General features: G+C 55.5%; 7 protein-coding genes across 7 annotated transcripts, besides 5 other annotated features; 4 read left to right on the top strand and 3 right to left on the bottom strand.

Moving 5' to 3' along the window:
- Positions 1–402: 402 nt before the first annotated feature.
- D7B24_003366 (uncharacterized protein) lies at positions 403–2,445 on the bottom strand (the record flags this gene model as incomplete). The annotated part of the gene is made up of 1 exon (XM_028637557.1): positions 403–2,445. The coding sequence occupies one exon, from the start codon at positions 2,443–2,445 to the stop codon at positions 403–405; it is 2,043 nt and encodes a 680-aa protein (XP_028490676.1).
- Positions 2,446–3,950: 1,505 nt separating this feature from the next.
- Positions 3,951–5,126, top strand: D7B24_003365 (uncharacterized protein; the record flags this gene model as incomplete). The annotated part of the gene is made up of 2 exons (XM_028637556.1): positions 3,951–4,941; positions 5,008–5,126. The coding sequence occupies 2 exons, from the start codon at positions 3,951–3,953 to the stop codon at positions 5,124–5,126; spliced, it is 1,110 nt and encodes a 369-aa protein (XP_028490675.1).
- A 3,999-nt stretch (positions 5,127–9,125) lies between these two features.
- Positions 9,126–9,333: a sequence feature (Protein overlapping with rRNA (D7B24_003364, RNJ52516.1) was converted to a misc_feature.).
- Positions 9,334–9,387: 54 nt separating this feature from the next.
- Positions 9,388–10,977: a sequence feature (Protein overlapping with rRNA (D7B24_003364, RNJ52516.1) was converted to a misc_feature.).
- A 55-nt stretch (positions 10,978–11,032) lies between these two features.
- Positions 11,033–11,519: a sequence feature (Protein overlapping with rRNA (D7B24_003364, RNJ52516.1) was converted to a misc_feature.).
- A 66-nt stretch (positions 11,520–11,585) lies between these two features.
- Positions 11,586–11,759: a sequence feature (Protein overlapping with rRNA (D7B24_003364, RNJ52516.1) was converted to a misc_feature.).
- Positions 11,760–12,379: 620 nt separating this feature from the next.
- Positions 12,380–12,383: a sequence feature (Protein overlapping with rRNA (D7B24_003364, RNJ52516.1) was converted to a misc_feature.).
- A 1,812-nt stretch (positions 12,384–14,195) lies between these two features.
- D7B24_003363 (uncharacterized protein) lies at positions 14,196–15,425 on the top strand (the record flags this gene model as incomplete). The annotated part of the gene is made up of 2 exons (XM_028637554.1): positions 14,196–14,257; positions 14,312–15,425. The coding sequence occupies 2 exons, from the start codon at positions 14,196–14,198 to the stop codon at positions 15,423–15,425; spliced, it is 1,176 nt and encodes a 391-aa protein (XP_028490673.1).
- Positions 15,426–15,862: 437 nt separating this feature from the next.
- Positions 15,863–17,586, top strand: D7B24_003362 (uncharacterized protein; the record flags this gene model as incomplete). Its single annotated transcript, XM_028637553.1, has 4 exons — positions 15,863–16,190; positions 16,251–16,765; positions 16,819–16,980; positions 17,032–17,586. The coding sequence occupies 4 exons, from the start codon at positions 15,863–15,865 to the stop codon at positions 17,584–17,586; spliced, it is 1,560 nt and encodes a 519-aa protein (XP_028490672.1).
- A 506-nt stretch (positions 17,587–18,092) lies between these two features.
- Positions 18,093–19,511, top strand: D7B24_003361 (uncharacterized protein; the record flags this gene model as incomplete). Its single annotated transcript, XM_028637552.1, has 2 exons — positions 18,093–18,260; positions 18,312–19,511. 2 exons carry the CDS (start codon positions 18,093–18,095, stop codon positions 19,509–19,511), a joined length of 1,368 nt encoding a protein of 455 aa, XP_028490671.1.
- A 314-nt stretch (positions 19,512–19,825) lies between these two features.
- On the bottom strand, positions 19,826–20,821 carry CYT2 (Cytochrome c1 heme lyase; the record flags this gene model as incomplete). The annotated part of the gene is made up of 2 exons (XM_028637551.1): positions 19,826–20,108; positions 20,217–20,821. The coding sequence occupies 2 exons, from the start codon at positions 20,819–20,821 to the stop codon at positions 19,826–19,828; spliced, it is 888 nt and encodes a 295-aa protein (XP_028490670.1).
- Positions 20,822–21,720: 899 nt separating this feature from the next.
- D7B24_003359 (uncharacterized protein) lies at positions 21,721–22,204 on the bottom strand (the record flags this gene model as incomplete). The annotated part of the gene is made up of 2 exons (XM_028637550.1): positions 21,721–22,043; positions 22,114–22,204. 2 exons carry the CDS (start codon positions 22,202–22,204, stop codon positions 21,721–21,723), a joined length of 414 nt encoding a protein of 137 aa, XP_028490669.1.
- Positions 22,205–22,623: the final 419 nt, after the last annotated feature.

Below are 22,623 nucleotides of genomic sequence, written 5' to 3'. Positions count from 1 at the left end.
GCAGCAAGGGAGGCAAGAGCTACCCCATCACGCACCTGCCACCAGCACACAAACAGCAGTCTGTGATCGACTCTGGGATTACGCGGCTGTATCGATTCCCATCGGCCGTTTCGATGGAATGGATCTGGCTTGGCTGTATCTTGTTGACGACGGCATCGACAGCATCCATCCAGAATGTCAGCGACATGTGTGGATGAGACATATTTTGGTGGAGAACAGAGAAGACGATCACCACTGATGCGATCTGCTCCCCACGACGCTATCGATTTCCGCCGGAGGACCGCTCCGGAACAGCATCATCACAGCTGCCATCTGCACTACACCAGCATGTAAAGCACATATTCTTCCTTGATCCAAGTATGTTACAGCTGAATTCGAACGCCGCTGACTCTCTGACTCCCGCTAGTACCCCGCCCACCATGTGTAGTTGTTGGTGTCCTCAGGGGAGTCCCACACAAGCTGCACGCTCGAATCGGACGGCCTGTCGGGCCAGGCATTCGAAAGTCCCTTCCATACCTGAACCTTGCTCCACGAAGCCTGTACAACATCGGCGCTCTCATCTTCATCCCCCTCTGCCGATTGCTTGCATCCACTACCAGCCTCCTTGTTCTCCCAGCTCCCCGCGAAGAAGCTGATGCCAGTACTGTCGCTACGCGAGGGGTACATGCGTGCCGTCATGGCAAACCGCTCATTGACCCAGATCTCGAGGAGCGAGCCATCAACAACAACGTGGAAGTTGACGTCTTCGGTCGTCGTCTTGTTGCTACCAGTCTCCCTGATTTCATACGCCTCGAAGTGGCCTACAAATGTGCGGTTCCCGAAGTGAGGCAAAAGACTGCTATGGTCGCGGTTGATGCCAATCTGCTTGGTCTCGGGGTCGAGGTAAATGACGGTGTATTCGGCATGATCCGGGCTCTGAGCAACCAGGATACCTGCCGTGCCATTGAAGTTGCTGAGCGTCGCCTTAAGCTCGTACGATGATCCGGCATGGGTCACTGCGCGGTGGTGAGTGCTGTGAAGCTCGCCTACGTCAAAGTCGTGGACCTCGCTGCCGTTGCGCATCAAGTCGAGGACGTCGGGAAGAGGTCGGAGACCGAGCGTCTCCGCTGTGAACCTGCCATCCTTTTGCTTGACACAGAGGTTGCCGTCGGGCTGGACATCGCAGTTCAGGACGTTCTTGGTCTCCTTGACAAACAGCTCGGTCGGCAGCGTCATGACGCCGTTGTAGCCCAGCTGCTTCGTCGTGTTGAAGACGTACGCGTCGTTGACCTCTTCGATTGCCCAACCCCACATGACGCGACGGTTCTCCTTGGTGTCGTTCCATGTTGCCTGAGCGTAGGCCATGCCCCAGTCCAGCGCGCCGCCCGAGTTGGGCGCAAACGCGACTGAACCATTCTGCCGCGCCGACACCTCGCCGCGGTTCCACAACGCCCACTGCTCGCGCCAGTGCGTCGTCGTGTTGCCGCCCTCGGCTCCCGCGCCGAAGAACCACGCCTTGCCACCCGAAGGCGTGTCGAGCTCGAACAGGCTGCTGACCTCAAAGTTGTAGCCGTAGGAGCCCGTGACATCAGGGATACCGAGTGAGCTATTGGCGGCCGGCTCCCAAAGGGCACCGAGGAACTCCCATGCCTTGAGGTTCGACGCTGGTGCCGCATACAGTGGGATACGAGGTCCGAGGAATCCTGGGCGCTCGGCACCGGGAAGCGGGAAGGGAACATCACCACCTTTGAGACCAGAGCCAAGAACCATGTAATAATGCGGCTCGTCAACCGAGAGCAGCTCGTCGAGGAGGGTTGACGGGAAGAAGCTGGGATCACGCCAGCCGGTGACGTTCCAGCCATCCGGCGGGCCATCAAGCACAGTGCCAACCTCCTCCCAGGTGAGGCCGCCGTCGGAGGACGTGTAAAGGGCCTGAACCTCCGTGCCGTTGGTGTAGGGAATCTTCCAGTTGGTCGGGAGGAACTGGATGCCAGTAGCAAAGGTGAGAATAGTTCCATCCTGCTCACCCTGCAAGTTGACCGGCTGAGAGGTGCCGGTGAACTGTGACAGAGGGCCAGAGGGGTACTTGCCCGAGGCCAGGCTCACAGCCGAGTCATTGGCCCAGTCGCGCACATCGGTCCAGTGGAAAAGGTCCTTGGAGACGGCGTGGCCCCAAGAGATGTTGCCCCAGTTGACGTGGTTAGGGTGATACTGGTAGTGTAGGTGGTAAGTCTCTGTGGACGGGTCGTAGAGAGGGCCGCACGGATCATTCATCCATGAGTGAGGTGACATGTAATGCGAACGAGGGCGCCAGCGTGTGAACAGGGAGCTGTTGCCCAGACCCTCGAGGATGTCGGTCGTCAGCGTTGGATACTCGGCCGATAAGTCTTGTGCGAAGACAGGAGTCGCCAAAGCTGCGAGGGATGTGATGGCCGTCACGGCCGAAGTAATCTTGAGTGCCGCCATGACGAAGATGGGATGCCGACTGCCAGGGTTACAGACGCCGATAGCTCAGGACTCAGAGCAGCGCTCTGTCCTGTGAGGCCATCGTGATCACTGCTATTTATACCTTATTTTCCCCCGAGTCCCCCAGCGATCCCGAAAACAAGTTGGAAGAAAACTCTCCATGGCCATGCCGATCGCTGCCTTCCAATGGAGACGTCAGCCAGGACACCATCCAACAGCAGGCCTCATAGCCAAGGGCACGCCGGGCCCAGCGGGGAAACCCTAATTAACGCACGCGGGGCATGCGCCAGCCTGCCGGGCCATGCCATGTCACTCCGTCATGACGTCCACACGGGAATCATGGAAGGGGGAAGGGGGGGGGGGGAGAGGGAATCCCGGGCACACCGGGGCGATCGGGGCTTGCGCTCAATTGACTTCATCGGGTGGCGCTTGGTGGGGGGGGGGGCGAGACTACTGCACGACCGGCAGAGGCAGATGCGGAGAAGCTCTCTTGATCGCGCAAACCCTCGCCTCAACCGGGCGTCGAGACGAGCCAATCTGTCTGCCGGGAGGGGCTAAGGGCGGGGGGCTCAAGACGGGTACAGCTCATGACGAAGGGGGCTTGCGGGGGAAGAGAGACAGAAAAGAAGGACGGGCGTGGAGATGAAAGATGGAAGTACCGAATATTTTGACGAGCATCCACTGCATTCTGGGGCTACGGGCCTGCGCCCTGGGGCTTCTTCAGGCCTCTTGCAGGTTTGTGGGATCATCAGAGGTTGGTGACCGGCTTGGCTCGACGGGGATCGCTCCGTACTGGCCTCTTCAGCACACTCAGCACAGCTGTTTTACAGTCTTCAGTGGCTGTCCTAGACCGCAGGACTTGGCTGGACGACAGTGTCCGAGTCATTGTGTTGCATTGATGGCAAGTTTGATGGACCAGGTTTGGTGGGCTGACATTCTTCCTTGCGATTAGACGTCTTCAGCAAACAGCGCCTTTCGTGTTCAAGTTGCGGTCTGCTTAGCAGCCCAACGTCAGATGAACACAAATGAGAAAGCACTCCTTGGTACAACATCGCAAACAGGTTATCATTGATTTGACATCGGCCGACTTGCTGGGTCGGATCACCACCTCAATGATTCTGCAAACCCTTCCATGAAGACATGGCCCAGATCGCCGCTGGATTCTTCGGTCGGTGATCACCAGGAGATGCCGAATTAACTGAGGGTTTTGATGTTTGAGACCTGAGATTACAGACATGCAAGTGCCTCTCCATTGTCCGCGGCAGGATCACGTGCGACAACGACTGCCAACGAGGACCTGCACGCAAGCGCCGACATCATCTCATAGCCGCCGACCAGGAGCCATCGGCCGGCTGGCTGGAGCCTGATCATATATCTGCTGGCATGCTCCGCTCGTCGAGGCGGGTTCAATTTCTTCGCTTTGCCTTCCTCCTCGACATAATACGATTCGTCAATTGTCTGTAGAACGTTGTGTTTCCAGAGACTGGCGACCACGTTCACCACCAATGGCAGACCGGCAACAGTATACTATCGGCTGGATCTCCGCACTCTCCACTGAGTCCGTCGCCGCCCAAGCCCTGCTCGACGAAGAGCACGATGACATCCGCACCCGCCCTCGGAATGACAATAACAACTATACTCTGGGCAGGATTGGCCATCACAATGTTGTCATCGCCATACTGCCAGATGGCGAGTGCGGGGCTGCCTCAGCAGCTGCAGTGGCTCGAGACATGCTACGAACTTTCCCGAATGTGCGTCTTGGCCTTCTAGTAGGCATCGGTAGCGGAGCGCCCAGCTTGAAGCAGGATATACGGCTTGGTGATGTCGTCGTCAGTAGTCGCTCCGGGGGAAGAGGCGGCGTGTTTCAATACGACTATGGCAAGGCCCTCCAAACAGGGAATGCCTCGTTCCAATACATGGACTTCCTGAATCAACCCCCAATGGCACTCCGGACGGCCGTCGCCGCGCTGAAGAGTAAGCACATAAGAAAAGGGCATCAGCTGAACGCCAAGGTCGAAGAAGCGCTGCAGAAGTGGCCGCGGCTGAAGGTCGAGTTTTCACGCCCACCACCAGAGAGTGACCGCCTCTATAAGTCTGATATCCTGCACGCAAATGCACGTCAGGACTGCGGGGCTGTGTGTGGCACCGATCCAGCACTTCTGGTAAGCAGGGCGGAGCGCGGCGAATATCAGAATGATCCTGCAATTCACTATGGGTTGATCGCGAGCGCGAACCGGCTAATGGAAGACGTGCGGGTTCGCGATCGATTGTCAGCCGAAAATGGCGTCCTATGCTTTGAGATGGAAGCAGCCGGCTTGATGAACCACTTCCCATGCCTGATGATCAAAGGCATCAGCGACTACGCCGACTCGCACAAGAGCAAGGAGTGGCAAGGCTTTGCAGCCATGACAGCGGCGGCCTATGCCAAAGAGCTTCTCTTGACCATCCCGCCCGATCAACCACGGCAGGAGACGCTGAGTCCTCAAGCGATTTTGGGTAAGTACACGGCGATGTGGAGATGCAGTTACACTTAGAATGTGTTTCAACTGACACCAAGGACAGACCCATTACTTCATAAGATGGTTGTATACAACACACGTGAAGCTTTAACTGGTAAAACGAATGAGCTGAACGTGCGGTTCGAGAACGGAAAGCGAATCGAATGTCCCAATAGTCTCTGAGCATCCAGATGCAGGGATACAACTACAGTCATACCAGCCTGGTTGCGGGTACTTTGAGATGAGTGCAAAACAATATCAGAACATGTAGTAAAATCACACTCGGCAATAAGCTCTAGATCCCAATCGACCTTAGATGGGGAAACCACCTCGCAAACTATTTCTCTCTCCCTTGCACAACCTTGGAGCACGAGTCACTAAGCACTGTAGGAGCGCTGGAGAAAGTGCAGAATATCAACACGGACTCTGCGCTCAGTTATCGCCAGCGCTTTCACACTGCTCGACATAGCTCTTGGCTCATTACTGTCCTGTGAAATGGAGCCACTGACGCGAGGAGCGGATTCGGTTGCATCATGAATCAAGGAGGCTCACAAATTGCTTTTTGCGAGGCCTATATATGCCTGAGGCCTTTATCAGCTTCTCTACTGAGGTTATCAGAAAGCTAGAGGGCTCGAGGAATTTACGTACCAGATACACGACATGCATGGAGTGACGCTATTACCGTACGTGTGAGAAGATCCGTCTTTTTCTTGGAGCGAGCCGCCAAATGCGACTCAAATACTTCAAGATAAGTTATAGTGGGTATCCGCGGTACATGACGTCTGGTACCGTTCCCAAGGACAGGCTGTCCCTTTTCACCGACAAGTTCCTCGTAGCCGTGCCGCCGACTTTGTGGATATTCGCCACAAGTCGAGAGTTGGATGAGATTGGGTGAGGTTTGGCAGCTCTTAGGTCACGAGTCCACGTCCACCCTCTCTCGGAAGAAGACACCGTCGACAACATACGATTCGTTTTCTCCACAAAGCTCACGGGACTAGACAGGCTCGATTCCGAAGAGGAGCGAGAAGCAATGTGTGATCAGATCTTGCGCAAGTCTCAGGGTTCTTTCCTCTGGGTGCGACTTGTGTTGCAGGACTTTGAAACGGCGTGGGCGGAAGAAGCAATGGAGGCTATCCTGCGGGACGTCCCAGTGGGCCTATTTGATGTGTATCACCCCATCCTGCGGTCCAACGAAGCCGACCCTCACAAAAAGATGCTTGCAAAGTCGCTTCTGACCTGGGTTGTCCTCGCCTCACGATCTTTGTCGACTGACGAACTGCACTGCGCCATCAGACTTGACGTCAATCAGACGGTACAGAACATCACCAAGGCGGTACCAAGTCTCTGTGAGCATCTCGTATTCATCGACCAGCAGAACAAGGTGCAGATAACCCACGAGACTCTAAGGGAGTTTTGGTTAACAGCAGACCTGCAAGAAGACCTCGCGGTTGCAAGAGCCCCCGCACGCACGCGGTTAGCACTGTTTCTTGTTAGATATCTATCAAGTAATGCAATGAAAGTCCAATCTCAAGGCGATGCGCCAAAGGTTCGTCCGAGGGGATTGCGAGCAGCAGGACGACTGCCGATGCCGCTCCAGACCTTAGACTGCTTGCGTACACTGCGTATCTCTTCTCAGAGCACATATACCGCTGTACCTCCGAAGACGACTTTCTGAAAGAATAGATTTGCGCGTTTCTGAAGAATCGAAAGGTTCCGTATTGGATCGAGCAAATCACGAGGGGTCAGGACCTTGGCCTCAGTACCGGTCGCATCCCCTTATACAGTCCCATCTCCTTGCAGCACTTGCGGGAATTCACTCACTCTGAGCGCGTCCGAATGCTCCAATTCAGCCAGGGGGAGACCATCTATTGTCATGTGGCAACAATCATCTACTAATTTGGAATGTAGGGACTGGAGCCACGACGTTCTCGACTGGTCACCTGTCAGCGCCAATTTCGGCTGTCTTTTTGAGCGACGGGGAGCTGCTCACAATGGCACAGACAGGACGAAATGGTAGGTCAAAATTCAGCGGGTCTCACACCCGCTTGTGCATGTTGACACTTAATTCCTTAGGGACCTTCATTCATACGGGGGACTATGAGACAGTTACTTAGCTAGGTGTGGATGAATATGATCTATCGGGCACGACCATACCGGATCAACCAACCACCAAAGCCGCATTCTCAGGATCCCTTCCAGGCTATGATGTCCTACTTCCGATCGGTTACTGTAACCACCCCGTGCTGATTTGGTATCCCATAGAACTGCAGCTTTTGGGCAAATGTGAAACATGAAGTACCAACGGCGTAGACGACATGGTGTTTAACCCTAACGTCGAGATTCCAGCTTTGGTGGTTGCGGATGCAAACGGCAGTCTCACTGTTTTTAACTACACTTCTATGAGTCTCGACTCTTCCAGATCTCGCGTTCACGCTAAGAGCCTATTATGCTCAAAGGATGGGCGTAGCCTCGTCTGCGGAACCAGTCAAGGCTCCATTCACTTGTCCAAGTTCGGTCAGGGCTACAGCGGCGCCACAGTCCTCACGCCCATATATTGCATTAACACGTTCGAAGATGACATTAGGGGACTTGCATTCAACTTTGACGGACTTCGTTTTTGACATAACTCGTCGCCAGTGTCACGTTTGGGGGCTGGCGGCTCTTGTGAGAAGGAGTAATGAAATTGGGAGCAACAGTGACGTTGTTGCACTGCCTAACAAGGCTGCTGGGGTCTTACTTGCTTGCCCCCTGGTCGGCCGCAGATCTCGATGCCGCTTGCTTGTCCGGCTGGTAGATGGACGCTTCATGGCGCTGGGAACTCTTCCAGCCAAGTCACTCCTTTCTCCGCCGACGATGGTACTGAAATTGGCACGGCCTATTCCCATAACCAAGGCGCCTGGATCAAGCTGGTTGCCTTGTCAAGTTCGAGAATCTTCATGGCTTCAGCGGATGATTCTGGCCCGATAGTTGTTGTTGCTAAGCTGCCCCAATCTCTTCAAGCAACGGCCGGAGCTGGGCCGGAGCGTCATTTGTCATCAAAGACCAACATCGACCTATGGCTGGGGGCAGCTGTATTGCAGCTTCATCTCAGTTCAGATGTCAATCAATTGTTAATCATTACTGACGTCATTGAACTTTGGGAGCTTCCATGGGGTAAGGTACTACAACGGCATCGACTTGCCCCTGATAAAACCTCGACTCGCGCCGAAGCAGGCCACCACCATAAGGGGTAACCAATTCCACTCTCTTTGCCACTCAACACCTTCAAAGCCGGACAGCTTCATCTTAACAGCAGGGGGTATTGCTCGCATTTTTAGCTGCGCAGATCTCAGAGAGTTGACGCCCCTTGGTGGCAGTCACCTTCAATTTCCTGCGTTCGGCAGCCTCGACACTCCGATGACAATCGTGCACCAGCCGATACCAGGGTTGGAGTCTTGGAGCACAGAATACCACAGAAATGCTCGGCTCGGTTGATTCTATCCTCTACCATGGCCTTTGACGAAGAATCAGAAACCTGCGGTTAGCATGCTGTGGGCAATGGGCTGGATGCACTCGGCCCTCTCGCCCAGTCGGTCCTGGGTGTTGTTGGCGGCACAAAGGTTATTATTCCCGACACCAACCTTTCGGTCTGCAGCTCTGATCTGCGACCTCTCCCCTTGATAGGGGCGCGTGGCTTGAACAGGAGCCCTGGATCTTCGATCTCCAGGGCAGAACCATCAGGCTCCAACCAGAACACCACCATGTGAGGGCTGACAGGCCGATGCTACCTTGGGGCCGGCTCACCGTAGTGCAGTCAGCGCATGCGTTCAGCTGCTATTCGCTAATGCATGCTTGCGCTGGCATGCTTGCGCTGCGCCCCCAAGGCTGCACCCAAAATAATTCGAGAATAGCTGAATGACTCCGGGTCTAACATTGCCGTGCCTGATATAGAACGTGATCATAGCCTTGCGATGCGGGCCGTGGACGCTTCAGCCCTCCCAGCCTTGACGAACATCGAGTCGCCCTCACTATAAAGCCAACGGGTGAGGGCTGTTGGACGTCGACTTCATTACCTAGCACCATTGCCCCCAAAGTACAACTCGCCCTCTCTTGCAAGTCTTGTCTTCTGGCTGAATCGATCGACATATCTTCCAAAATTCTTTGCATCACCCTCCTGCCGAAGATTTGGGTGCGATCGATTCAATGTATCGACTGGCCGTGTCCCTTCTAGCGCTGGCGAGCACCGGCTACGCTGCGGATTGTCTGCGGGACCAAGAACGCCAACACAGTAAACCGTCAGGCGAGCAGATCGCCAAGGCAGTGGGTTCGCAGTCGGACCTAGAAATCATCTGCGCGGGGAATTGGAGACTCAACGATGAAGAAAAGCTCACCATTTCGTACAATCATTGGTGTACGTTGGTGCTATTCACGCTGGGCAAATAAAGAAACGACTAACACCGTTCAGCGATCATATACACGGTGAAGCGCGACGACAATACCAAGCCCATGCGGCATTGTATGGACGCATTCCACAACATTATTGATCAGTGCGTGAGCAATGGCAACTACTGGGGCGGATCCTGGAGCTACGAGGGCGAGACCTACTCCATTTCCAACAGGGTTAGCCCGGAGAACGGCCTCGCGCCATCGGATGAGGGCGGCCCCGCTGTGGAGTCCGGGCCCATCACGGCGGCGCCGGAGCCTTCCGCTTCGGCGACGGCATTCGCTACCACTACGGCAACCATCGAGGGACTGACCACCCATTCGGAGACAACCACAACTGCTGGCGATCACGCTACTGTCTTACCGATTTGGTTCGTTGCTGCAGGTGTCGGCATTATTCTCATTCCGGGACCTGGCGTGTTGCCAGGCGTACTCGTCCCGCCTCCACCTGGATTACCTCCCCTGACCATTGGTCCAGATGGCAAAGCTCACATCGATGTGGATGGTGACGGGGGAGCAGACGACGACAATGATGATGATGACGAAGGATCTTCGACAGCAACCGAACCTTGCACCGTCTGTGCCAGCTGCGCGGACTTCGATATTCTCTCGGACGACGCCACCGCCACTTTGGAGAACGACGGCGACCCAGACTTACCCACCATCGACCCGGCCATCTGGTCTGCCATGGAGACCAAGTACCCATTGCCCACGAAACCCGCTGATCCTTCACCGCCCGCCGACACGCCGACGCAGTCAGCCGCCCCAATTGATCAGCCAGCCTGCGTGGACGCCAATGACGCCGTCAAAGAAGACCTGTCTCGCTGGACAACTCGAGGCACCGCCATTTGGCTGGGTGGCAGCGCCATCAGCGTCAACGAGCTGCTTTGGAAGATTCGCCAAACAGTTTGCGACGGTACATGCAAGGCTCCGGACGGTGTCGACAGTAAGTATGTGGCAGTCTACCAGAGCAACGGCGCATGCGAGGTATCCATCGCTGTGTCGTCCGAGATTGTGGTGTACGTCAACAGTGACATGTGGCCGGAGAATAACAAGGATTTCGGCACAATCTGGCAGCAATGCTGGGATAGCATTGGGAATATCATCGACAAGTGCGTTGACAATTCGGCCAAGTCGGGCTGGTGGAACGGCGACCACGTGTACCAGTTCTACAAAGCCGGCGTTCGGCAGCTCAATGACCCTGACGCGCACCACACGAAGAACAACATCAACATCGATTCGTACCTGATGCCGCCCACAGACGGGTTGTCTTGCGGGAAAGATTGCCAAGGATTCATCCCAAACCCGCAATGGTGCCAGGACAATTGTGGCGCCAAGCGCTTTGCTCGGGGTCGTCGCTGGGCTTCGAGCTCAAACAATCCTGGTTCGGCGCCGGTGCTTTTTGCGCGGGCTACGGAGACAGTGAACACTGTCGGGGGCTGCAACCTTAAATATGTCTTGCCGGACTACCCTAGCTCTGGAACGGCGGAGAACAATGCGGCAGTCAAAAAGTTCTATGACAGAGACGATACCAATAACGGGAACGGTAACAACTGCGATAATCCAGTGTTGACCGGGCCCGTCGCCAAAGTTAATGGCCACAGCTATGACAGTAGGTTTTGTATATTATATGATTGGAACGTAATGTCATGCTAACATGAACCCAGCTGAGCACGTATACGAGAAACACATCATCAAGCGCTTCCTCTTTTACCTCGTTGGCGGACAGCAAGCCTTCAACGACAGTATTGACCCCGATGGTGCCGACCCTGTCTCTACGTGCTCCGATGTCGAGGCCGTCTTCAACCAGCGGAACAAACAAGGAAAGTACTTCAAGAACGAAACGGCCGCGCAACAGCTGGGGCGGGCCGTGTCGTGCAGTGGGACGCAGTGTCCTGACAACAACCGAGCTTCGGAAATGTTCCTTCTCCGTAAGGAGGTCAACGGCATCAAGAACCGGATCTTCGCGGGTCACTATACCGGAGTCGGGCGAGATGCCAATGATAACAAGCTGCCCAGCTGCAACCCTGCCCGTAAGACTTACGTGGAAATGCAGCAGCAGATGATCAATGCCGCCATGGTCTTCCAGTACATGAACAAGCAGGAAACATTCGATGCATTTAATGCCGTCCACCTACGGATTCGCCAAATTCTGTAAGTCTTGCGTTACCAACATTGCCAAAATTAGCCACGTGGTAACTAACACGCTTTCCTCTTTAGCACCAACCTCGACGCGGACGCACTCGGAACCAACACGCCGCCTCGGAACTTGGCCCCTTACATCAGAGAAGGGGTAGCACCTACGTGGCTCGCGGCGTATGACGAGTTTATGAACCGCTTCCTCGTTGATACAGAGCGTAAGATGGGGCTCTGGCAGCGCGAATGCCGGGAAAGGTATTACGCTGCAGTGATCGATTCAATTGATTCGGGACAGAAAGATGCAATCAGGGACAAGGTTAGGAGGTACGCGACTGGAAATGGCGTTTACGCAGATGCTGCTTTGACGTTGTCGGGTCTTTGGGATCCTGTAAAGGGGAATTAGGAGGCGTATGAAAGTTGCTTGGCCTGGGTTAGAATGTATCGTATAGTATTGCATAGCCTCGCGGGTATATAGGATTATATCAATGAGTCCAAGAGTTCTATATGTCTCTTGCGCGCCCTCACTTGGTCGTCTAATTTGATTGAACTTGGTAACGAACTATGAGGCGCGCAATAAATAGTCCACTAAAGATAGGCCCAGATACTAGAAGTAGAGTTGAATTCAGAAGCATTAAGCCGGCACTTTAGCCCAGAGCCAGACACTAATTGCCACACCCCTAAAATGGAAGATCTACAACTATATGCACAAGCTTAGAAAGCCCTAGGCCGACCATGTACTTATTTTTTAACATGCGAAGGCTGATGCGCCACTAGACGTACCTCAAGCCATAGCAATGTTGTGGTGTAAAATATCATTTCTCATTTATACTACTATACTCACTGAAGAACTCAGGATTCCGTCCGCTTACCTATAGTTAAGCTATTGAGGGCCAGTCTAGTAGCTGTGTGGGTGACCACCAGCGCATACCTGGTGTTGTATGCTTTGCTTGTAAGGGCCGCGGTTTCGTGTGCAGTGGTCGGGCACGAATACCAGGCGACGAGGTCTTAAGGTAAAAGTCAGGACGCATCAACTTTTAAAGAAAGAACGACACGATACTTGAGATGTTCTGGCCTGTTATTATTTGTTTGCCCTCAGAGAAACAAAACGAACAGGACACACGAACTCAGTCATCAATCATTGTAGGATTCTTTTGCGCGGAAATAGGCCTTGGCGCAAGTGACGAACCCAGCCTAAGATGACAGGTAGTCTTGAAATATAAGCTTACATTTTATGAGCTGATCTGCAACTTGGTCCATAGTTGACGATGAATTATTCGTCAGGCGGTGCTAGTGCTGTTGTGATCCCCATTGCACTTGGCAGCTTTCCTAAAGCTGCCGAGTTTTCCATTAGCTGAATTAAACAGTATTGAGCAGGAGATGCGCATGGAACGCTCCAACCGATACATAGGACTTTGCACCACTGAATCATTGTATTGTACGGAGAGCCCTAGGAAGCTTGAGAGACCGTACGTGTTGGGTTTGCCTCGATACATGTCGAGCTCCCTGAGTCGACGCGATAGTGTGCAGGAGCTCACCTGGCAGCCTTTCGACTCCCCATCGCTCGTCACTTTCCGTTCTCAGCGACCAGCACTAGCTGAAACAAAGCTTCGTCGTCAGGTTTCCGCATGATTTAGAAATGAGTTTCCAAACCAACGTTCATATGACAGTCGACTTGCGGTACCTCGAACCATAGGCTGTCATGGACGCAAACAAGCCAGAAGGGTTGGGTAGCAAGTGCCACCAAAGAGGATGGATCAATTCAAAGGTTTCACTGGGTAGGGCGGTTTGTGGACAGGCTTGATCGTTTTATGTACGTATGCGCCTACATTGGAATCACGGCCGACTATGTTGGCACGGGCTTACAGCAGATCTCGAAGACATTCAGTAAGTTTTTCCTGACGCCTTTGGAAATAGGAGCACTCCAAGCTGCAGATGCTGTCGTGATGAACCGCAGAGAGAGGGACGCTATGGTGTAGTGAGCGGCAGTACGGGTGGTGGTAGTGTTGTGTACAGATACTTGTGCTCCAGATCCGCTACCCTTCATTGTTAGGAGAAACGTGCTCACACCAGCAAGCCCGCCGGCCACGACCGTGATGCCATGGCTGGGTCTCGAACAATTGTTGGTGGCATTGAGTATCATTTAGAGAGCTTGGATTATGGCAAGCTCTGCCGGACCGAATGCATGGATCTCACGAAGTGCGGCGCATGGAATGGATATCTTCTCATCGGCCCCGCGGAACGGTTCGAGGGCAATATGTACTGTGGTCTCAAATTTACGTTCAACAGTTGCAGGTTCATTAAAAAGGAGACAGAAGTGTAAAATGTGAGCAGATGAGGGCGCAAAGCAAGAATACGTGGAGCATTGAAGGCAAAGATCAAGGTGATTGGGTACCATCTTGGTGCTGTGGGAGGATAATCTAGTGGGCTGGTCCCTGAAGCAAAGCAGCCCCGCACTAACCTCTTTGGGAACTTCCCCTCCTCGCAAATGTGATCCAATTTGGGGGGAATCGGTGAGAGCTTCATCTTTTCCTCGGTTTCCCTGTTCTCTCTCGACCAGCCTGGATTGTGACGAAATCACCGGATGAACGTGAATATTGTGCCCCCTTAGTATCCGAGAAAGAACGGCAATACATACGACCCCTTCGCCGACCAGACCTTTCCCACGCCCACCCCATCCATACATCCTCCATCATGGCCGACAACCAAGTCTACCGGGCCAGCACCACGGCTCCTGTTAACATTGCGGTCGTCAAGTATGCTGCCCGCCTGTCGAAATTCTTTTCTCCAAGACCATGCTAACAGATCAGATACTGGGGCAAGCGTGATGCCAAGCTCAACCTCCCGACCAACAGCTCCCTTTCTGTTACCCTCGCCCAGTCCGACCTCCGAACCCTGACGACGGCCTCGACATCCGCCTCGTACCCCGAGGGCGACAGCCTTATCCTCAATGGCGAGCCATCCGATATCACGGGCGCCCGCACCCAAGCCTGCTTCCGCGAGCTGCGCGCCCGCCGCGCTGCCCTCGAGGCTAGCGACAGCTCCCTGCCCAAGCTCGCCGCTCTGCCCCTCCGCGTCGTCTCCGAGAACAACTTCCCCACAGCCGCAGGCCTCGCCTCTTCCGCTGCTGGCTTTGCCGCCCTCGTCCGCGCCATTGCCGACCTCTACCAGCTCCCCGATACCCCGGACCAGCTCTCGCTCGTCGCCCGCCAGGGCTCCGGCTCGGCCTGCCGCAGTCTCTTCGGCGGCTACGTCGCCTGGCGCATGGGTTCCGCCGCCGACGGCTCCGACTCCAAGGCAGACCTCGTCGCCGAGGCTTCCCACTGGCCTGATATGCGCGCCCTGATCCTCGTCGTCAGCGCCGCCAAGAAGGGCGTGTCGTCGTCCTCGGGCATGCAGCAGACCGTCGCCACCTCGGGCCTCTTCCAGCAGCGCATCCAGAATGTTGTCCCCGCCAACATGGACCTCATGGAGCAGGCCATCCGCGATCGCGACTTTGCCAAGTTCGCCGAGGTCACCATGCGCGATTCCAACTCGTTCCACTCGACCTGCGCCGATACCTACCCGCCCATCTTCTACATGAACGACGTGTCGCGAGCCGCCATTCGCGCAGTTGAGGCGATCAACGCCGCTGCTGGCCGAACTGTTGCGGCGTACACCTTTGATGCTGGCCCGAACGCCGTCATTTACTACCAGGAGGCCGACGAGGCCACTGTTGTGGGCGCGTTCACCGCCGTGCTTGATGGCGTTGGTGGTTTCAAGGAGAGGGCACAGGGACTGAAGTCTGAGGCTAAGCTGGATGGGGTCTTGGCCGGCATTCTCAAGGGTGGTGTGAGCCGCGTCATCATGACCGGTGTTGGCGAAGGTCCTATCAAGTCGGATGAGTACCTAGTGGGTGAGGATGGCGAGCCTGTCAAGAGGTAAGCTCGGTTCTCGTGGCCATATTTTACGTATTAAGCATATCATGAGGTAGCCAAGCGAATGTCGACTGCTGTTGCAAGTCTGCTGGCGAGTATATACTACAGCATCAAGAGCCCGTAATACTGAATGGAGGCTTGATGTCCCAACCTCTTCGCTGGCAGGAGAAAGATGAGTTTTGTATCAGAGGCCTATGATGTTTCAATTCCAAGAATGTCGCATTGCCCTTCGGCTTAGGTCGCAATCACTGGTCAATTGGCAGATACGGCTCACCTGCTGCGTTGTTTGGGCGGAGTGATGTGACTGATGGCGCCATTATGGGACTGGCGGGCGAGGGGACCAAATTATGTCATCGTGGAATGACGACCATGAAGCCCCCCATGTTTTGACTCACCAGATTATCTTCCAACTCACCACCAACAACCTAATCTTGAAGCGACAATATGCCTGCTTCGACGACAGCAAACACAGAAGCCGAGCGGCCGCTCCTCGCGAACGATGAGCGCGATGCGCCTGCAGCAGCAGCCGGCTACGGCACGAGTACGCCGCCAGCGGAACGCAGCACCTTCACGCGCAACCTCGGTGCCGTCGAGGCCTTCGGCATCGTCGTCAGCATCGTCATCGGCAGCGGTGTCTTCACGTCCCCTGGCGCAATTGACACGAATGTACCCTCTCCTGGCGCCGCATTAGTCACCTGGCTTCTCGGTGGTGTCCTGGCTTGGACCGGTGCTACGACGCTCGCCGAGTTGGGCACCGCGATTCCCGGCGAAGGTGCGTTCCCTCGCGTGTATTCAATACACCCTGGGAATGGGTCGTGCTAATTTGAGACAGGTGGCATTCAGCCTTACCTCCAATACATCTTTGGTGATGTCTTTGGCTTTCTCGCCGCCTGGACATGGATTGTCGCCGTTATGCCTGCGACGCTGGCGATCCTGAGCATCGTTTTTGTTGAGAGCGTCTACTCGTCAGCTGGCATCACTGATGGAGCCGGTCGCATTGAGCATAAGCTGCTGTCGATCCTCGTGCTCCTCGTCATGAGCGGTGCCAACATGATTAGCACCAAGGCTAGCACGCGTCTCAACAACTTCTTCGTCGTGACCAAGTTCCTGAGCATATTCGTCGTAGTCGTCGCGGGCCTTGTGGTCGTTATCCTCCAGGTCGCTAATCGGGAAAGGAAGGATGTCGGGGGTCGAGACTGGTTCGACAGGCCTTGGTTCGAGCACCGCGAGACAGTCAACCCCGACGGAAGCAGGACGAACTGGGATGCCATTGGGAGCTGGGAGCTACTGGGACACTACTCGGCTGCGCTGTATGGTGCTCTTTGGGCGTACTCAGGCTGGGACAAGGTGAGTCTGACGCTCGATATCAGAACTTCCGAGACATATACTGACATGTGAAGGCCATTTACGTTTCGGCAGAGCTCAAGTCTCCTGCCAAACAGTTGCCTCTAGCAATCAACTCGGCCATTCCCACTATCATCATCAGTTTCCTCGCGGCGAATACCGCCTACTATATCCTTCTCCCATGGGCTGTGGTTTCCACGACGGACAGCGTCGCTGTGGTACGCACTCTTCTTCCTCCACCGCTCTACCAACAGGCGCTGACATGTTAGACCTCCCTCACACGTCTTCTCGGCCGCGGCTTTGGCATCGCCGCTGCAGCCCTCATCTGCCTCGTTGTAGCTGGTTCTCTCCTCGGCAACTCTTTTGTCGCGAGTCGTATGGCTGTCGCCGCTGCCAACAAGAGCTGGTTCCCGCGCTTGTTCACGTACGTTGGCCGTGTTGGTCTCAAGCCATCGAACAGCACCGAGCCTGCGACGTCCGACGCGCCCATCAATGCGATTATTCTGTCAGCCATTCTGGCGGCTGTGTATATCCTCCTCGGAAACTTCCGAGCGTTGCTCACGTTCAATGGACTTGGCGAGTATACGTTCTTCTTCTTGACCGTGATGGGAGCCATCATCTTGCGATGGAGAGAGCCTGGGCTGGAGAGGCCGTACAAGCCGTTTGTCGTGGTGCCGGTCATTTTTGCCATTGTCAGTGGATTCGTCGTTGTTAGAGGTGCTGCGTTTGCGCCTGTCCAAGCCGGCGTGCTTGTTGGCGTGTGGGCGCTGGGTCTTGCGTTCTACTGGGCTAAGAAGAGGTGGTTTAATGGCAGGAACGCCTAGGCGCAAGTTCGTCCAGTGATCTGGAAGCGAATTGCGTGTCCACTATTGCTGGGATGTTTGTTAATTCCTAGAAACTGACTATAGACGCGTCCCGATGGGAATTGACATACCAAAGAGTGTGGAACGGTGGCCTGCATGTAATTGATGGTTCTTGTGCTGCACGAGATGACCTACCACTTCGGTAAGTTTCGGTGGAACAAACCCCTCCCAAGGCAACTGCCCGAAGCTCAGCAAAGAGCCACGTTCCTTCCTCCATTCATACAATTGCACGCGGGCAGGGCCGTTCTGCACGTTGAAACTGCAAAACCCAAGGGAAGCTTCCTTCAACTCACACAAGCTGCACGCAGTCAAGATCGTGCATGTTGTGTCGCCTTTTTCACCTTGATCAAATAAGTGAGCACAGTCACATCAAACACGCATCGTGAAAGCCCATCGGAACAAGCAGGCATCTTGGAAGTCGGCGCAACGCTCGAAGCCTTCTTCAGAAATAACGGCAGAGCGACAGCATGGCAGCAAAGGCCAACCTGCGAGATGATCGCAGTCCTTCGGAGAAAGAGTCTCAAGGCTCTGATCGCGATCGGTTCCCCAACACAACTGAGAACCTCCTGCACTACGATGCACAAGTAACTTCTTACCGGACCATCGGCACTATTCTGGAGCCTTTGCGCCAACTGGTAAGCTTGATGTAAACCGCCGGCAACAATGTCATAACTGATTCGCCACAGTTCTCCCCAGCCAATGCCGTTCGTCGCATTGAGAGCCTTGCTCGAGGCACACCTCAGTTCTTACGCGATGCCTTTCTCCCAGTCGATTACCCCGACTCCGTCTCACCTGACTACATCAAATACCAGATGTACGACTCGTTCCAGGCTTTCTTCTCGACCATCACCGGGATGCTCGCCAACCGCGCCATTCTCGAGGGCCTGGGTGTCGGCGATGCGTCCGGCTCGGTCAACCACGCATTGCTTTTAACATGTCTCAAGGATGGTGTGTCGCGTCTCGCCACGATCACCTTCGCCTACCGATTCGGCTCCGTGATCGAAGCGAATGCCAAGAAGTATCGGTTCCTCGCCGATCTATTCAATGACACGGCTTTCTTTCTGGAGCTGGCCAACCCTTTCTTCTCCGGCTGGGCCAAGATCCTCATCCTCGTCAGTGCCGAATCCCTTCGTGCTCTTTGCGGCATCGCTGCTGGCGCCAGCAAGGCCGCTCTCTCGACCCATTTCGCCCGACGAAACAACCTTGCTGAGCTCAATACGAAGGAGGCCAGCCAAGAGACGGCCATTGGTCTCATCGGCCTGCTCGCTGGCACCGCCATCATCCACTACGTTCAGAATCGTGGGGCTGTGTTTCTCTTGACGATCATCCTTGTCTTTATTCATCTGGGCATGAACTACCTTGGCGTCTGCGCCTTGCAGCTTGACACCGTCAATCGACAACGAGCTACAATTGTTATACAGCACTATCTCCGAACGCAGGAAGTCTTGACTCCGGCTGAAGCTTCCAAGAAGGAGAACATCATCTTTTGGCGCCCTCATATCGCAGATGAGCACAACAAGACAGTAGCTCACGTTCGCTTCGACAACAACCCAAAGGTCACATTCAATGCGCTGCCCACTAGTCCGAAAAATGCCTTCCGCATTCATATCAACCGGCATGTGCGGTGCCCGGATATCCGCATCTTCGTTTGGAATCAACATGCTGACCACATGACGTCGTTCCACGCTTGGTACCTAGCTTTACGGTTTGCTCTATGCTCCCAGGCCAATGAGCACAAGACCCTCCACGAAGACAAGGAGCCCAAAGCTCTTTTCGAACGAATGCGTGCCGTTGGCTGGCGCTTCCCTGAGCAGGGTCTCGAGACGGTTGACTTGAAGTGGGAACCCTTCTCAGTCGTTGCTGAAGCGAAACGTAAAGATTTGTGAAGAATGAGAATACCCGGCGTTTGGTTGCTTTTGGAATGGACAATGTGTCAGGCTGTGGCTTATGAGGAGACGCTGCAGGACTTGCCATTTGCGCTAGGTGGGGAGTAGAGCCCTGATAGCTTTCAACTGCCAAGACCCAGATTTCGTGTGCCGCGATACTCGCGAATGGCTCAGCAGCAGAGCTCCAAGTGCCTGTGGTCTGATTGCACCTGTTTCCATCGATACGGACCTATGCCGAGCATCTCATTGGGTATGTCTATCTATTATACACGTAGCTCTGTTACACACCGTCATCATGTTATACATACATCACTTCACACCATGCCCAGTCCCCGCATGGCACGCATCTTGACGCCCTCCCAGCTGTTCAGCTTTGGGCGCACATCGAGATAGAAGCTCGGCCGCCCCGCAGCATCCTTGCCGCCCGGTCGTCCCGCGTAAAAGTCAATCACGTACTCGACTTCGACGCCGCACCGGTCGACAACCCAGTCGTGCCTGTCGAAGGGCGCCGTGTAGCCGAGCAGCGTGTTGATCCGTGCCTTGGGCGACATGCGCTCCGAAAGACCACTGAACGAATGCAGCTTGGGGCCGCCGCACCTACAAAAAAAAAAAGCTTCAGTCAGCAGAGTCCCATAGACCTGGTTCTTTTCCCAACGGCTATTCGGGGAAAATAGCGGCAAGATGTCTGGGGCAGGCGGAACTCACGAAGTGCCCTCGGTATAGGGCCTCTCCCACTCCTTGATCTCCTTCCAGGCGCGCTCGTTGACGGCGTTGTGGATCGGCACGACCGTCTTCATGTCGGCGCCCTGCACCTGGTCGTGGCCCTTGCGCTTCATGGCGTCGAAGAACATCTTCTCGGACGGGTAGACCCAGTTGCCCGTCTTGGGGTCCGCGCCCGTGTCGGCCTCGTTGTTCGCTGGTCTCTGCTGCTGCTGCTGCTGCTGCTGGTCCGCGGGCGCAGGACAGGCTGCGTGGCCCGGGTTCGCGGTGCGCGGGATCGTCGAGACGACGCGGTCGGTCGTCAGGGCTGTTGTCGACGGGGCCGGCGGTTGGGGAGTTTGCGACTGGGCGGTGCTCGACGAGGGGCTGGAGCCGGAGCCGGAGAAGGGGATGTAAGAGCGGAGGGTTGAGCCCCAGGACGCAGACGGCGCAGCGGGCTGAGGTGACGGGATCGGGTGGTTCGGTGGGAGGGAGGCGTGAGGGTGAGGTGGTGCGGCGTCGGCGCCCGCGGCGCGGGCTTGCTGAAGCCAGGCTTCGCGGCTCTTGTGGTCGACGGGGCAGGCATCTGCCGGGTTTGGTTGATCGGGCATTGTGGGCTGTGTGTTGCGAGATCAGTCCTAGGCGTATCTCAGCTGGTGATGAGTGGTGTGGAAACTGCGCGGGCGCGTGTACAGGGGCGATGAACGGCGTTGGCGCGATGTCGTGATAGTCCTTGGAGTCTGCGTGGGAAATTTCCATGACTGAGGAAAGTTAAAGTGGGCCCTCGCCGTCATCAGGCAAGACACGACCTTAGTCATTCATCCAACCATCTAACCAACCGGCCCGGTGCGTTCACCCACGCGAAAAGATCCCGGGTCCAGCTGGAAGACAGTAATAGGTTTGTGATCAACGCTGGCTTTGACACAACTCATGCTGTTCGTGTCTGTACGCGTCAATTGACAGTGTTCACCGGCATCAAGCCGGCCCGGCTGCTTCGGGAGCACATGGCACACACGAGCAACAAATACTAAGAGATGCGTGTGCATTGGCAAGTAAACTATCGACATGGGCGCGTGCCATAGGGTGTATGGGCCACGGGGATACCCATCTGTCTCCAGACCGGTCCCCCTCTTCCTGTTCTGTTCCTTCGCCTCCGTCCGGTTGAATGACGGAGGCGCACCAGCCCTTCTTTCCAGGCTGTCACCGTAAAAAAAGAGAGAGCGATGGGTTTCACCCTGCACGCCTCTCTGATTCTGATCCACCACCACATGAGAGACGAGGCCGTGACGTTAAGTCTGCTCAACTCATACGCCTATTGTGGACTCGTAAATCGTTCTCCCATCACCCGTCCATGTCATTCCTCGCCCAATTTTTTGCTGCATCGCTCTTCTGCCTAAGCACCCAACACCGGCTGGTATCATAATGCCATCAGCGTGACTTTTTGTTGATTTTTTTGTAGGGGGATTTTGATTTTCGTTTTTGGTTTGGCGACTTTTCAACCGAGCACAGCTCAGCCGAAGAGGGAAGCGCCTCCCGACTCGACAGCCTCGAGCTCGGCCAGGGGAATGGCCTGGCGGCGGAAGCGGGCGGGAAGCTCGGAGCGGTCAAAGAACTCGCCCTGGGCGGGGCGGACGGAGCCCATCTCGTGGCCAGAGAGGCCGCCGATGCCGGGCTCGCCGTTGCCGGCACGGATGCTCTTCTGGAGAGGGCCGTGCTGCTGGGCGTGCTGGCGGTAGGAGCTGAAGTTGGAGTGCTTGGCGCCGGACGTGAAGCCCTCGGGGAGAGAGCCGGTGGGCGAGGCGGGATGAGGCTGAGGGGAGTGGTCGATGGACGCTGTCGAATGTGAGTGACTGTTCTCGTGCAAGTCGCGGCTGCGATTGCGGCATCACGGGAAACAACGTACAAGGAGTGGTGCGGCGGCCCAGGAAGCGAATGCTGGGGGTGCGCTCGGCGTGCGCAGCAGCCTGGCGGAGGACGCGAGTGGCGGCGAACATTGTGTCGTTGATGTGATGTGTGTTGTTTGGTGGGCGAGAGATGCTCTTGTTCGAAAAAGTTGCTGGACCGCGACGTGCCTGCTGATAAAGCTCGACGAGACTGGACGCAACTGAGAGCGGCGGAAAGAGGAATTGAACTCGGTCGAGGGTCGAGTTTTGTTGTCTTTAGTCGTGCGCGAGGCGGCGTAGCTTTACCAGCAGGGTAGTCAGAGGAGGTAAATTTGGTCGGGCGATGAAGGAGGAGAGGAGAGGAAGAGAGCGGGACAGCGGGACGGGGAGGAATCGTCCGATGAAATAAAAGAAAGTTGGCGCCCTGGGGCTGGTGCAGGGGAGCTAGGTAGGTCGAAGGTTGTGCAGGCAGGGGAGGAGACCGGCACGGCAGCCTTGGGGCCTGGGGAAGGGGGGGGGGGGGGGGGGGC

This window comes from Verticillium nonalfalfae (genome assembly GCF_003724135.2).
Source record: "Verticillium nonalfalfae strain VnAa140/NRRL 66861 chromosome Unknown scaffold_195, whole genome shotgun sequence".
Taxonomy (NCBI): domain Eukaryota; kingdom Fungi; phylum Ascomycota; class Sordariomycetes; order Glomerellales; family Plectosphaerellaceae; genus Verticillium; species Verticillium nonalfalfae.
This window is presented reverse-complemented; position numbering and strand designations above follow the sequence as displayed.